The sequence below is a fragment of the Sceloporus undulatus genome, chromosome 2 (genome assembly GCF_019175285.1).
Source record: "Sceloporus undulatus isolate JIND9_A2432 ecotype Alabama chromosome 2, SceUnd_v1.1, whole genome shotgun sequence".
Taxonomy (NCBI): Eukaryota; Metazoa; Chordata; class Lepidosauria; order Squamata; family Phrynosomatidae; genus Sceloporus; species Sceloporus undulatus.
In genome coordinates this window covers 306,976,853-306,992,667 of record NC_056523.1, presented here as the reverse complement: position 1 = coordinate 306,992,667, position 15,815 = coordinate 306,976,853, and the positions used below count along the sequence as shown (strand labels likewise).

Here is a 15,815-nt window from a genome sequence, read left to right as displayed (position 1 = left end):
TGGTCCCTGAGGGGGCCAGGAACGAGGCGAGGCCCTGGTGATTGCCGCCGGCTCCTCACCTCTTTCCTGGTCCCCACGGGGGCCAGAAACAAGGAGAGGCCCTGGCGATGGCCAGCGGCCTGCTCGCCTCCTTCCTGGTCCCTGCGGGGGCCAGGAATGAGGCGAGGCCCCGATCCTGGCCTCCGATCGTGGCGAGGCCCGGGGCCCAGGCGGGGAGGGAAAGCCTCCTTAAGTGGAGGCTTTCCCTCGCCGCTTGGCCTCCGCTCCCCGCCGCGATCACGAGATAAAATGTAGGACAGAATTTTCAAATGTAGGACATATTTTTGTGTGTCCTACATTTGAAAATGTTGTCCTACATTTTTCCCGGTTTGGAGATCCGGTACTATAGCAACCCTAATCACTGGTTTCCATTCTTTGTCCTACTTTTCCATATCTTGTGTGTGTGTGTATAATATAGCTGTTACCCTATCCACTTCTTTCATTTCATATACTTTCTATTTCCATCCCTCTCTTTTTTGGAGTTTTCTCAGTTTTTTCCAATTTTGGGGCAATTAGTAATCTCGCGCAGCTGTTATTAAATATGTATCTTCCAAAATTTAATTTTCATTTGTTTTCCCTAATCTCTCTCTCTGGCTTTGCTTCACGAGCAAAGATTTAGGAAGGATTCATCCCGTGCTTTGTACAAGTGCGTTGGTGACTAAAAAGGCCAATCCGGGACAAACAGGTCCGATTGCAGAAAGCACAGTGGAAAGTCTTGGGTGATGTTTCCAGGTTGTGGTTCTTTCTGCGTTGTCGTTCCTCTTCAAGATTCATTTGGCATGAGCTTTCCAAAAAGGCTGCAGCATCATGGATAGTGCGTCTCCATGCCTCCTGATGTGAGGCCAGGGAGGACCATTGTTGATGATCAATTTGGCCAAGCCTGAGATGTTGTTTCAGGGAGTCCTTGTATCTCTTCTTTGGGGCAGCCCTCTTACGCTCTTGACCCGTGGCAAGTTCACTGTGCAATACTACCTTGGGGAGGCGATGGTCCTTCATCCTAGAAACGTGTCCTGCCCAGCGCAGCTGCATCCTCAATAGCATGGCCTCAATGCTGGTGATCCCTGCTTGCTCAAGGACAGCAACATTTGTCACATAGTCAGTCCAGTGTATATTTAGAATTGTGCGTAAACAGCGCTGATGAAAGCGTTCAAGGAGTCATAGGTGCTGGCGATAGGTGACCCATGTTTCAGACCCATAGAGGAGAATAGACAGTACAATGGCTCTATACACACTGATTTTTGTGCTTCGCCTCAAGTGTTTGTTACTCCAGACTCTTTTGTGAAGCCTTCTAAATGCACTATATGCCTTTGCTAATCTGTGATCTAATGGTGCTGTGATATTGAGTAAATACAGTTCTGGATCTAATTCAAAATCAGTTTTTAACATAGTGAGGAACTGACTTCTGTGTGTCAAGATGTTTACGTATATAGATAAGATGAATGCTTATGATGGATGTTTCAGTGAAAAATGTGAATTAATTAGCAATGTATGCATTGGGGTATATGTATGGGATGTTTCAATTGAAACAAAATTAATAACCATCATCATCATCATCCTCCTGCAGTAGGGGCTGCATCTGCACCACAGAAATCATCCAGTCTGAGACCACTTTAACTGCCCTGGCTCAGTGCTAAGGAATCCTGGGAACTGTAGTTTTTGTTGTTGCACCAGAGCTCTCTCTGACAGAGAAGGGCTAAAATGTCTCACAAAACTACAAATCCCAGAATTCCCTGTGAGCCATCAATTCTGCCCCTGCAGCTCTAAGGAAGAGCCCCGCCGTTGCTAGGCAACACTGGGAACATTCCTGCCCTCCCTCCGCGCATTGACAGTCCATAGCTATAGAAAGCTACTCTTCTTACCTGGATCTTTCCTCTTCGCCTCTGGGTTAAGCCCCGCCTCCCCCGAACCGGAAATGGAGACACTCTGCCACCTGCCTCTATGGTTTCAAGGAAGACTTCCGGTCTGGGGCGGAAGTCGATTCCCCTCCTCGCTCTTAACCTTAAGTGAAAAGGCTGACCGGAAGTTTTCCGGCTTTGAACGTTTACCGGAAGTGTAAACGCTGACAACTTGTTATACCTCTATGGACTCCACAGTCGTATATAGGCCAAAGAGGTGCAGGGATAAAGAGAACTCTCTCTCTCGCTTATCGAACTGTCAACGTGAACCGGAAGTGGGGACTTTTGTGTCGCTCTAACATCTTACTATACCTCTATGGCACAGACAGTCGTAGGACTCCAGCGTAGGCCAAGATAGGGAAGGAAACCCACGCTCTAGGTGGCAGCCATCTTAGGTCCCGCACCGAAGAGCATGCTGGGACTTGTAGTCCGTTTAATTAATAACTTGAGGGCTGAGTGGGATAGGCTTGAAAGGCAGCGGGGAAAGACATAAATAGATAGTACAGTACTTGAGCCTGGAAACCATTTTGTGCCCCGAAGGTGTACTTAAAGAGGCCCTCGCTCATATATTGAAGAAATGATGCAGTTTGGCATGGTTCCATCCTATGGAATCCTGGGATTTGTAGTTTGACTCCCCCCCCCCGGCAGATGGTTAGAATGGAGGTCACCGATCAGTGGTCCTCAAACTGGGCCCTTTTAAGAGTTTTGGACTTCAGCTCCCAGAAGCCTCCGCCATGTTAGCCAATAGTGTGGGATTCTGGGAGCTGAAGTCCAAAATCCCTTAAAGAGCCAGTGATGTTGATGTCCCTGGGGTGTTCTGGGGCTGATAGTGTGTGCTCCTACATCTCTATTGCTTGGCTCCCAATTTTTAGCATGCTAGGTGTTGTAGTCCTAACAGTATTTGGAAGGGCATAAGATTCACACTCCTCAACTACACACACTACAAGCCTCTCCACTTCCATTCTATTGAGGAGGAAATAATAATCTAATCATTGCATTAGGACTCTGGAGACCAGGGCTCGAATCCCTGCTTGGCCGTGGAAAACCACTAGTATGATTGTATGTACAGCGCTGTGTAAATTGCTTAATAATAATGCTAATGATTATAATAATCAGCCCAAGTAGGAGAGGGCTTTGTGGCCACAGAAAGCCAGTGTTAACAGGGAACAGAGAAAAAGGGAACTTTTGTGGAATCAAACATGGGCATGGATTTGAGCTGGCATTTCAGGTTCAAAACACACTCCAGAAATGATCCAGTTTGAAACTGTAGGGCAATTTGAGTTTCCTAAGGCTTCACTTCAGCCTTTGGATAGGAAACAAAAATATTTAAATATCAAAATCATCAAAGCCAAGCCTGTTAGGGTCCAGCTTTAAATCAGCAGAGTAGCAGAAAACTTGTCCTGGTCTAACTATACTCGCCTAAGAATTGAGACTGACTCAGAAAACAACACAAGTAGCTTGTAGTACAAACCCAATCTAGCTAGTGAATAGTTCAGGTTAAGAAGAAATATTTATCTCACCATCTTTCCAAAGAAAGCTGATAGAGAAGGAAGATGGAGAACCCAACAGGTCAGGAGAAAATCTTTGGGAAGTGTGTGTGAGTCCAAAAAAGGGGGAGTACCTAAATCACAACAGTTAGCTTGGATGAGACAAAGAGGTTGCATGCAGGACATCCCTATCTATATGAGGAGGGAGAAAGAGAATGCTGAAAATCTTAGAACAGAAACTGCTTTAACTGCCCTGGCTCAATCCTAGGGAATTCTGGGATCTGTAGTTTTGTGAGACATTTAGCCCCCCTTCTCTGTCAAAGAGCTCTGGTGCCACAACAAACTACAGTTCTTGGGATTTCCAAGCAATTAGCCAAAACAGTTAAAACCGTCTCAAACTGGATTATTTCTGCCATGTGTTTTGGAGCTCATAAAGGTACAGTGGTACCCCGGGATACGAAATACCCAGGTTACGAAATTTCCGGGATACGAAAAAATCCCATAGGAAATAACTGTTCCGGGTTACGAATGTTTTTTCGGGTTACGAAAAAATTTTTTGGTGCTTTTCGGCGCTTTTTCGCACGAAACGCGGCTTTTCCCCATTAGCGCCTATGGGTTTTCGGCTTGCGAAGGCTTTTCGGGTTACGAAAGCGGCTGCGGAACGAATTAATTTCGTAACCCGAGGGAGCACTGTACATTCCTCATTGTAACATTTTGTTACCACTTCCTCTTCTTCTACCGAAGTGTATTTCCCAAGAACCTGAATATTTTAGGAATACCATTCTGAGTTCTTCTGTAGGATTTCAGTGTTTGCGAGCAAATAACTAAAGATTATGAGCCTTTTTACGAGTCACAAGAAAAAGATTATAGTAATATTTTCTGATGTATTCCAAAATTTGGAACTAAAATTCAAAGGATATTTTTAATTTGATGCTGGATAGTGTTCACTACTTTAAAACTATACTGTATCAACCAAGATTTGCATACATAATTTGCTTATAAATCTGCAGGCATTTGAAAAGACCATTAGTCTCACTGAAGGTATTAACTCCACATAAAGTATAATTAGTGCTACTTAATAATTATGAATAGTTTGGAAGCAACCATTGCAAATATAATCCTTTCCAGTTCCAAAATGAAAACATGTCTTGGCTTCCCACTTTTAAAAAAAACACATTTTCAGCCTTTTCCTTCTGTTCCACTTTCTAGAGTTGTGTACACTTACATTTGTTTTGCATTACGTCTAGTGTTGTTATTTTCACATTTACTCCCAACATAGTTCTCAGATTATCATTAGTGATGTGTCGACATCGTGAGCCTCTAAGAGACTAACAGATGGCCATTTTTGTCCCAGAGAGACCACAAGGAAAAGGCAAGTGGTTTTTTGGACTCTATCTTCTATCACTTCCAGCCCAGACTCTCCATAGTATGGGGGCTTGCTCAGTTAAAAAGCAGGTAGTTTGCATGCAGGCCTTCAGTACCATTCACAGCCAAAAGATATCCAGTAGGGATGTAACAAAATGTAGTATTGATTTGTATCTCCTTTAACTTTACTGTTAATTTAAAAATAAGTTTAAAAAGAAGATATTCAGTAGGACAGGCATGGACGATATTTTTACTCAAAGATGGGGCTTCTCTCTAGAACCAAATTTAAAGACAAGAGACAGCAGCTGCAGTCCTAAGATAAGACTGGATTGTCAAGAGTATGGATGGGGAAGCTTGTGGCTCTCCAGATGTTGCTAGACTACAACTCCCATAACAATCTACCATACTGGCTGGGATTGATGGGAGCGAAGAGTCCAGCATCATCAGCAGGGCTACTGGTTCTCCATTGCTATATCAGATGGAGCAGATTGGTGGAAACCAACTTAATCAGGAACACTTTGTACTGAACTTCTGCACATTGAAGAGGATATTGGGGTGTGTACTGAATACAGCCCCTGGTGGTGCAGTGGTTAAATGCCAGTATTGCAGCCACAACAACAACAACAACAATACATTTTTATTTATACCTTCCGCTTCTCCCTTCGGATCGATGTTGTGAGTTCGATACTGAGGGGCTGCAAGGTCGACTCAGCCTTCCATCCTTTTGTAAGTTGGTAAAATGATTGCACAGCTTATTGGGGGCAATTGGCTTACACATTGCAAACCGCTTAGAGACTGCTTAGTTCAGTATGAAGTGGTATAGAAATGCAAATGCTATTGCTATATGCAGTCATAGGTACTGGGCAAATCTCATAGGCCTCTGTGTCATCATGTATCTGCCATAAAATAGTTCTTAACCTGTAGCATGACTTCAACTCCCAGCCAGCATGGTGAATTATCAAGGACTCTGGGATGTGAAATTCAGAACAGGTAAAGGGCCAAAGGTTGAGAACCAATGTCCTGGAATATGTTAATTCCATGGACACCCAGCACTATATTTAAAAAATGAGGAACTAGCTATATTTCAGAAAGTCTGATAAACTTTGAAGTCCTCTGGGATTCCTTAAGAATAGTCACTGATGTTGACCAGCTACTACTTTTCTAAACCTGCAACAAGTTTCCATACACTTTCAAGCATGTTATGTACAGTCATCCCTCCACATGTGCGGCTTTGATATTTGCAGATTTGATTATTCACGGATTTCATTAATATGTTCTCTCTAGGACTGTCTAGGTCCTCCAGTGCAACTCTGTGGTCAACTTTAACTATAAGTTGCACTGAAAGACCATTTGTAGCTACTCCAGTGCCATTCTATGGTCAGTGTATGTTGAACATTGACCACAGAGTTACACTGGAGGACCTAGAGATTCCTAGAGAAGTGTCCTCTCAGGTAAAAACAGTGTTTTTGTTATTTGCAGTTTTTCCATATTCACGGGGGTCTTGTTCCCCTAACTCTTGCGAATATGGAGGGACAACTGTATTTAAAAACTAACAGTGGGATGAAGGAAGTGAAAACACAATGCACAGAAAACATTACATAAATTTACTCGCATACAATTTAATGTTTGTTAAAAGTAACAAGTCATATAGAGCTATCACAAGCAGTTTTTCATTCAGTACTGCCAACAAAAAGAGAGAGAGAAAATTTGCAATAGAAGTAGGCACATCTTGTTTGTAAAAGAAGGTGGTCATCCATTCATTAAGCTGTATAATGGAGGGGGGGAGAGAATCAGGTGACAAAGTAAATATTTCAAAGCTTGTACTGAAACACTTAAAATGTCAAAACACTGATGAAAGTTGGTCTTTGAAAATATTGCACCACAAAGATGGACTTCTACCCTCTCACCAGTGTTAAAATTACATTGCACATGGACAGATAAAAAGCTTTCCCACTAGAACAAACTTGGAGTAACACCTTTAAAAAAAAACTGTACTTGGCCTGTTACACAATAAACCCTATGCCTTTTTGTTTCTTTTAAAGATGCTGTTTAGCAAGCCCTTTTTCTTCAGAGTTCCACAGCTATCTCTTTCGCAAAGCAGTTCCTCTTGCTATATGACCAGCTACCATCCTGTCTGAATGTAACACTAAGAAAAACCAATTCTAAGCCTCTACGGCAAGACCACAGAAGGTCTAGTTTTAATAAACACCATTTCAAGATCAACATTTTACTGCAAGTTTAAAAAAAAATGAAACAGCACTTTTGCTTGAATAATATACATCAGACAGCCCCAGTTATGACAATAAAAAAAATGGAATAGAAAATGAAACATTTAATGAACAAAGCCTTTTTAAAAAACCTGACCAAATCAGTATAGGCAACTGTACCCTTTTGCTACATACTTTAACCTCCATATACTAAGATAAAATTAAAGCCATGATATCTTGAGAACAAAAATGACCAAAATGTATAAAATGGACGTTTGTTCCATTTTCCAGTGAAAAGACACTGCACATAATTCAGCAGATGCTGCTGGTGGAATCTTCCATCCATTTCAGTAGGATTAGAATAAGAGTTACACCAAAAACTGCAGATGTAGATATACCTAAGAAGAAGCCTCTGAACTCAGTGGGATGTAACTTGTTTGTTGTTGTCATGTGCCTTCAGGTCGTTTCTGACTTATGGCAACCCTACAGCAAACCTAACACAGGGTTTTCTGGGGCTGAGTGTGCCACCGTTGCACATCATCTATCTATTTTAGTGGGGCATACAGCCTAATTATATGCATGTAATCCAGTACAAACATGCATACTATTAGGCTCTACATCCAACTACAGTAGACTGATAATGTGTAGCAGTGGTGCTTGAGGCTTGGGCCTGATTGTTCCATGTTTGCCAAAACCACAGAATATAACTGACTCTACACGTCCTAGAGGCTACCCAGAAATAAAACAAGGAAAAAAGTGTGCGTTTATGCCATTTGCAAAGTGCAATATTAACCATTTCAAAATTAATACAGCATAACTAATTACAATCACAATTACTGAACAGGTGCAGCAAAACCAGACATAAACATGTTTTTATTTTATTTTTGTGAATTAAGAAAGCACACCTATGACTTGGTCCCAAGAGAACCTCTTTGTATGGTATCATACCTGTACTACATCTCTAAAAGTAACATTTAAACTGGCCTGCCTCATTGCATCACATACACGCCTTCCAAAGTAAACATTAAGGACCACTCATTCTAAAGACATTGTTGCATTTTGAAAAGTATTAAGTTTGAAGAAATGTTGAAATGTTAACATGAGAAGCCCACACATATGTATGTATCTCTGAAAGATGTGCAGATGACAAAATTTGAAGGGTTACTGTTAAGTATATGGTTGTTTTAAGACAGCATGAAATGCCAGGTATGAGCTTCTACATGGTTAACACACCAACAAATAACAATGACCTTGAATGCACGCAGCAAGTGTAGGTTTAAAGAACTGCATGTTATGTATGACTCAGAGCATCTCTAGGTACAGATCTACCTGCTTACCAGGTTCAGGTTGTATTCCTATCCAAAGTATTGTGGCTGCTATGATCTGCAGAGAACCCATCCTACCAGAGATTATCACTGCATTGAAAGATTAAGAGATCTGGGTGCTTACTGGAATTTGCACACACTATCGGTCCTATTCATATGTAATGTTTACCACAGTTTTGTTTCCTTTAATCATATGACTACTCAAGTTAAAGACTGCCCATAAACTAGGGTATGAAACCTTTGGTTTCCAATAAATTGGTATTAACCACATCTGCACCAAGCAAACAATGGAAAAAGCAGCTTTCCCTCTCTGCTTGAATGTTGAAGTATTTCTGTGCCTTCCTATATAAGCTGTCAGGTGGAAGGGCTCTCCTTGGCAAGTTAACCCCACAACTTCCTTGTGGACAAGAATTCTGCATTATTATGAATGAGCCGTGTGCCAAAATACAAAGCTCATTTGCTCTGTAATGCTAGCACCACCACTAAACAAACCTGCAATGGTTTTGTTAAACGTTCTGTCTGAACTGGTATCTTGTCTTGTTGTTCCAAAACAAATTAGGAAAACCAAAAACAAATAACAAAACAAAAACAAACAAAAACCTGTCATCTGCAAATCCTGGATTGTTTTCAAGCAATGAGCCAGGATTTTCAGTAATGCCAACAAGTCATTCCTAGTTTGTTTAGTAGCCATGGTAGCTGAGAAAAGCAAAGTAGGAGCAAATGGAATGCATGCTCAATCAGGTAGTTTATTCATGGTAAATTAGAATGACACAGAATATTTGCATGTCATTCTGTGTATACATAGCTTGTGTGTTTGGGACCAGCTAGAATTAAGGCAACAGAGCAAGTTTACTGATAACCATAGTTAAGTGTTGTATCTGAGCTGGGCACCAGGAAAATGTAGTCTTTCACTTGCATATCCTCTTCTAATTTGCCTAATTTGTCTAATTTTAAATAAGCATATATGGCATGGGTATTATGTCAGCACTTACAGTAATAATCAAAAACATGCTCAGTTTCTAGCAGCCAAACCTGCCCAACCATTGCTAATCAATGGGTTTTTGTACATTTCAAAACCAACAGAGCTACTTAATGTTATCTTACTTTTAAAAATCTTAATTGAGTATAAAAAGTGGTGTAAAAAAGTACTATGCAACTGAGGCAAGATCCAAATCATCCATTACTAGAAGAGTTATCTGCCAAGAAATTTGTATATGAAAGCCCTATGAAAACAGAAACCACTGAATTCACAGTGTAAGCTTCCAAGAACTGCATGCACTAATCTATTTGAGTTGTCCTACCAGCCACATTCTCATTGGGTTTAGGCGCAAGATTCACATCCTATTGTGTTGTAGCATGCAAGAAGCTACTAATATCACATGATTCAGTGAATTTGCACAGCTGTAAACTTACCAAGTATATATATTTTATCTTTCTAAAGACAGTGCTATGACTAGAAAGTCCCGTCTCTACTAATCCATGACTAAAATCCACAGCTAGGATCCCATCCCTACCTAGGGCCATGGGAAGGTTCTGCATTACCACATTACAATTTCTGGCTGCTTCCTGCTACTGAATAACAGCCTCCTCCCTTGCTGTTATCACACAGTGCTTCTGAAACTTGGCATGTACGGTGACTGTTTAAGAAAAGCCAAGCCAAAAGTCCCACATGGGTTTATACAACAAGCTTTCAGTGCTGGCCAATTTCTTCTGTTCCTAAAAAGTGAACTCCCACACTGATGGCCTTAACTATATTCACTCCTGTAACTTATTGAAGATTAAAACACATTAAGAATTTGATTTAGATCTGGAAACACAATAATTATTTTAAAAAAAATAATGGTAGGAGTTGCTTTACCTTTTTCACCCAAGTATACCACTAGCAGCCTTGAGACAAGTGCTGTTTGATAAAAGAAACAGTTAATTGACAGATCAGGGTGCAACTGAAACCTACTATCCAAAGTCATCTTCACTGATTCTGATCTAACAAGTGACCACTTTTACTGTAACAGGAATACATAGTCAGCAATATAAAGACAAACTACAAAAGAGTATGGTTAATAGAGTCCATGAAGCCCCAATGTGTACACAGTGAAAAATAAACTCTGCTCATAAAGGCTGCCTTTTCTTTCACCTGAATCATACCAGTGGACTGTCTAATCATAATTTGCCTCATTACATTAAGATGTCTAGACTGCTTTTAAATTTATATTCAATTCCTGTGCAAATTGCAGTGTGGCTAGTCTTCTCAGCGCCAAAGTTAACTGTAACTTGATTATAATTGGAAGCATTTGACTATGATTTCTTTTCTTTTTTAGGCATGCTTATTGCTGTAAAAAAAAATAAGCCGACTGTACAAATCATTGTGCAAGTATTTTAATAAGATTTGCACACATTTCAAAAAATTCTATTGTGTGGCTCCCTGATCTTGGGGTTAACTCAGCTGCAGATGAGTCAAGAGAAGAGGTCACCGATGAGGTAAGAGACATATCAGAGGATTTTCCTTGAGCATCAGTGTCCGAATCCTTCTGGCAAGATCTGTAGCTTGTCACAGATCCCGACCTCTGGGGAGTGGCAGTCCCAGATTTTACTTCAGTAATTTCATCTAGAGGGAAGATAACAATTTTAAATGCATGGCATCAAGACTAGACAGTGGTTGGCAAAGTAAGACAAGCTGAAAAAATGTTGATTATTATTATAGTATATCACCAGGCTGACCCAATCTAAAGTAGTAGTAGTAGTAGTAGTAGTAGTAGTAATATTTCTTTCTCTCCTCGGCTTGAAGTAGGGTACAGCGTATGCTGTAGGGTACAGCATATTAAAATTCAAAACACAATTGAAACTACATAAACACAGTTAAAATACAATACTATGGCCCGTTCCGGACGGGCATAAAGTATGCGTTCCGCACGTACTAGGGTTAGGAAGGGGCGTCACTTCCTGACGCCCCTAATCCTAGTACACGCGGAGCGCGCACAAAATGGCGGTGCCTGTTCCACACAGGGGGGCCGCCATGTTGACGTCGCGGATGCATAGCATCCGGACGTCGCACAGCGGAAGTGACGCAGCAAGTGTGCGACTAGCACCTCGTGGTGCTACTTCCGGCGCGCAAAAAGAAGCGCCATTTTGGCGCTTCTTTTCGGCTGCACCCGGGAATCACACGGTTTGGCTGCTGCGGTTCCTGGACGCAACAACCTGCGACACCGGCAGACCGCCGCTGTAACGCGCCTATAAAACCATTAAAATACATTCATAAGAGCTCATATACAAATTAAAAAGTCATGATTTAAAATTGCGTGGATAAGACTGTCAGAAGACATATTGTTTTAAATGCATTCAGAATTTTCAGTTGTCATTATGTCTTCTGGCAGGTCATTCCAAAGTCTGGGGACAGCAGACAAAAAGGTACTTTGGGAAACCATTGCCAATCTAGTCTTGGCCAGTTGGAGCAAAGATTTCTCAGAGGACCTGAGCATACAGGGAGGATTGTACAGGAGAAGGCACAGTTAATCAAATGTGGACAGCATGTAAAGAATATAATCCTGATAAGTGCCTGAGTGATGTTACCCTTAAGAATCTGCTTTGCTAGATTAGACCACAGCTCATCTACTCTAGTTCCCACAACTAGCCATTCAGAAAGATCACAAGCACATTACAACGGCCATCCCATTTGCTCCCCAAGTTCATGTCTTCGACGTATACAGCCTCTCCATTTAGCTTTGTTGGATAGCTTAGTACTCTGTTTGTGAAGAGCTCTGTCTAGTATCCATCATCACATTTGGTGGAAACCAACTCTGTTTATGTTTTGCATCCTGCATCTCTCTTCAACCTGCTGCAGTAAAATTTTACTGTGTCTTAAGCACAACATCATGTATCCTCAGAATACATTAGTGAAAACAGCATAACTATGATTTGTAAAGCTTGTGAAAACAGTGAAAACAGGATAGTGAAAACTAACCTATGTTCAAATTCATCAGTATTTGAGCACAAGATAAACCACAGCAACAACACTAAAGTTATTTACATAAGCAAGCAATTACTTGCGTATAAACAGCTTCACATACCATCAATGCTACGGAAATCCAACAGGTAAGTCCTACTGTCCACCTGGTATAACTGTAGACTCATTTTGGAATACGTGCCAGTTACTGGATTCTTCCTTCGAACACGCAAATAGTATGGATTTACAACCTAGAAAGAATAGTTGCATATTAATTTCTACCTTAGTTTTTAACAAAGGAACACCAAACAATTACAGTGGACCCTTGTTATACGCTGGGGTTTGGTTCCAAGATCCCCCGTGAATAACAAAATCTGGGGATGCTCAAGTCCCATTAAATATAATGACATAACAAAATGGTGTCCCTTATAAAAAATGGAAAATAAAGGTTTGATATTTGAAATTTATACTTTTTTAAACATTTTCAAACCGTGGATGCTTGAATCAGTGTATAAAAAATCTGTGTATAAGAAGGGCTGACTGTATTGTGAAATCAGCCCATTCTAAGTCACTATCTGTAGAAGAATGACTAATGCAATCTCACCTTCCATTCATAATCCAACTGTTTGATTGCTCGACAAACTTCTGCCATTATGTCATTTGGTCGACTCTGACTCCGAATTCCCAAATGCCACTTAGCTCTTCTGACCCCTTGATGTTTGGACTTCTGTGGGTTTAGCTCATCAAGTGTATGGCGCGGCCTTGGTAATTCAGCAACTAAAAATGGCACTCTTTCAGGGTGGGGACGGGAAAAGTGATCATCAAGAAAGGAATCTGGTGGGCTTGTAGCCAAATAAAAGTCTTTCGCTTCATTCATTATTCTCCTGTTATCTATAATGAGGTGATAGGCAACAGCTAAAGGATCCTGATGATTTCGATTATACAAGCAGCTTAGTACTTCCTCCTCTGTGCATTCAAACTTATCACAGACCTCTTTTAAGGCTTCATCATCAATCATTGTTGAACTGTAAGATGGGTCTTCAGGAAAGAGGTACTTGGGGAGGTCTTGCTTAAACCATTCATGTTCCCTAGATACAAAACAATCTAGTTATTTTAAAAGCCAACTGTTTCACTCTTTAATAAGCCCTTTACTAACTGCAAACACAGTTTAATTAAGAAACTCTCCGTCTGAAGGTGGCATTTAATTCAGCTCACAACATAAAGTTGTGTTAACTGTTTAAACTGTGGTAACAAAGCAGTCACCAGAAGAAGATACAGAGTGTCCTTCTTATCTGCAGGGGGTTCCATTACACACACACACACACACACACACACACGGTAGATGGCAAAACCGCAGGACCTCAAGTCCCACGAGATTTAATGGTGGTGTGCACATGGAGGCAGCTATTCTCCCATTCTCCTATTAGCTTCAGAAGCATTATATCTGACTGATTTTTAAAAAATCATTCCAGCAGTTAAAAGTGCAGCTTGATAAAATACAAAATACAAAACTTTTCTTTAATCTGCAAAATTTGAGTTTCCACACTATTTTAGATTTACTGCCTAATATATGAATGTTATTTGCCCAAAAAAAAAAAAAAAAAACAACCTTCACATATTACAATAAAATCTAAAATAAAAATCAAGACATTAAAGACCTAAAATATTTTAGGAGCTTAAAATAAAAGCAGCAAAAAATAATCTGAAAGCAAAAAAGTTTCCTATGAATTTCTTCTTTTAAAAGCATGAATTCAAGAAAAAAGGTTACTTTAAAAATATACACTATTTAATGTTAATATTCATATGCAAATTACTGTATTAAAATATCCATTAACATACAGTTTGGTGTGCTAGCAGACATAAAAACTGGATTATACCAGTTACAGTATGATCACAGAATCATAACTTCTAGTTGAGACATAAAATTAGCTTAGAAATTCAGAAAGACGTGTGCCAAGCCTTGGGCTCTTGTGCTTCCCTGTCCTTCCCCTTCTTCCAGCACAGTCAAAAGGAAGAGATAGTAATCACCCACGGCCTACTTTAAATTAACTTCTGTCCACTATTACATTTGAACCAGACCAAACTGTTTAACAATAAACCATGATTTATTGGAATAAGTTAAAATCAGCCCATGTTGGCTTATTTCAATCAATCACTGATTAAACTTACTGCAGTTTGGTCTGGTAAAGAATCAATGAAAATCTGCAGCTTGTTCAGGAAGTGGGTACATTCTCATGGGCTGAATTGGAGGAGAGAAAAACTCAAAGCATGCTGCAGTAATACAGTATATACTGGGCCAATTCCATAATACTAGCCAGTTCATCATGGCTAGTATTAGGTCCAAACCATTACAACGTCAAGCAAATAGCACAGGAAATCTGACATAAATGTTTGGAATTAGGTTTGTGTAACAGCCTACATCTGAATCACCAGGTGAAACATACCTTATGTCTCTTATTGTAGCTCTCTTCATGGGATCCACCTGCAACATGTGTTTCAAAAGGCTAATTACTGCTGGATTCAGATACTGAGGAGTATAAAAGATACCATCACATATCTTCTTAAAAAGTGTTGGCACATGATCATCATCAAATGGAAGGGTTCCACATAACAGAGCATAAAGAATAACTCCACTGCTCCAGATATCAACTTCTGGGCCTGCATATAATCTGAAAAATGGAATTTGTAGTTAATTTTGATCAGGTAACAATGCCTACATGGAATTTCTTAAACTGGTTTGATAGGCTTTCAATGGTTTATAGAAAAAATTACACAAAACAATGGAATTCACACATTTTGACAAAGCTGTGTAGTGATATAAGTACTGGAGCCAGAGATATCGGGATCCAAATAAAAGGTCAATCACACTGGATATTGGGTCACTTTGGTCAAAACACTATGGACTGGGCTACATCTAACACTATATGGCAATTAAGGCAAGAGTGGAGTACCTTTGCCCTTCAGAAGGTGATCTGTTATTCCCATTATGCCTTACCGCTGGTCAGGCTGATGAGAACAGGAGTTCAACAACATCCATAGGGCCATAGGTTCCCTACCTTGAGTTAAAAGATCAAAAGCATGATAGGATTGCCTATCCTCCAATTCTTCTCATTCTACAATAAATTCTTCTCAAATGTATTTTCAGTCATTATGTTCAAACAGTCAGAGCCTGGTTTCAAGAACATGGCTAGATGTTAACACTATATAATGATCAAGTTAAAGCCAGAAGAGGATTTGTTTATTAGTTGTCTGAGGAAAGGGGATGCAGAACACAGTTCCATGTCCCACTCATGACCTGCTTAACTACAGTTAAAAAACTGGCAGTGTTACCTCTGCATAGAACTTAACACAGATCACAAGAGGATAAAAATCAAAGGTGCCCATGTTCTCCATCCTGAGCTATTTGCAAGAAGAGCTTGGTACAAATGCAATAAATCAAATCACACATCTGACAGTATTAGCTGTGGTGACAGACCTGTATTAAGTACTGAATAATATAGCACATTTTACCCTAGGCAGATGTATCAATAAATAATACCTATTACAAAGTTGTGATA

General features: G+C 40.3%; 2 protein-coding genes across 3 annotated transcripts in view; both read right to left on the bottom strand.

The window, feature by feature from the left end:
• The window catches only part of TTC33 (tetratricopeptide repeat domain 33), a 44,683-nt gene extending 42,701 nt beyond the window's left edge, over nucleotides 1-1,982 (bottom strand). The window contains exon 1 of the mRNA XM_042453787.1: nucleotides 1,899-1,982. The gene's annotated coding sequence lies outside the window, so the exon portion shown is untranslated. The remainder of the gene's footprint in view (nucleotides 1-1,898) is intronic.
• A 4,403-nt stretch (nucleotides 1,983-6,385) lies between these two features.
• PRKAA1 (protein kinase AMP-activated catalytic subunit alpha 1) overlaps nucleotides 6,386-15,815 on the bottom strand; it is a 31,844-nt gene continuing 22,414 nt past the window's right edge. For both annotated transcript variants that reach the window (XM_042448708.1, XM_042448710.1), the window contains 4 exons: nucleotides 14,703-14,927; nucleotides 12,863-13,346; nucleotides 12,383-12,509; nucleotides 6,386-10,923 (listed from right to left, as the gene is read on the bottom strand). In XM_042448708.1, the coding sequence (XP_042304642.1) occupies nucleotides 10,679-10,923; nucleotides 12,383-12,509; nucleotides 12,863-13,346; nucleotides 14,703-14,927 (1,081 nt within the window). In that variant the 3' untranslated portion in view covers nucleotides 6,386-10,678. The remainder of the gene's footprint in view (nucleotides 10,924-12,382; nucleotides 12,510-12,862; nucleotides 13,347-14,702; nucleotides 14,928-15,815) is intronic.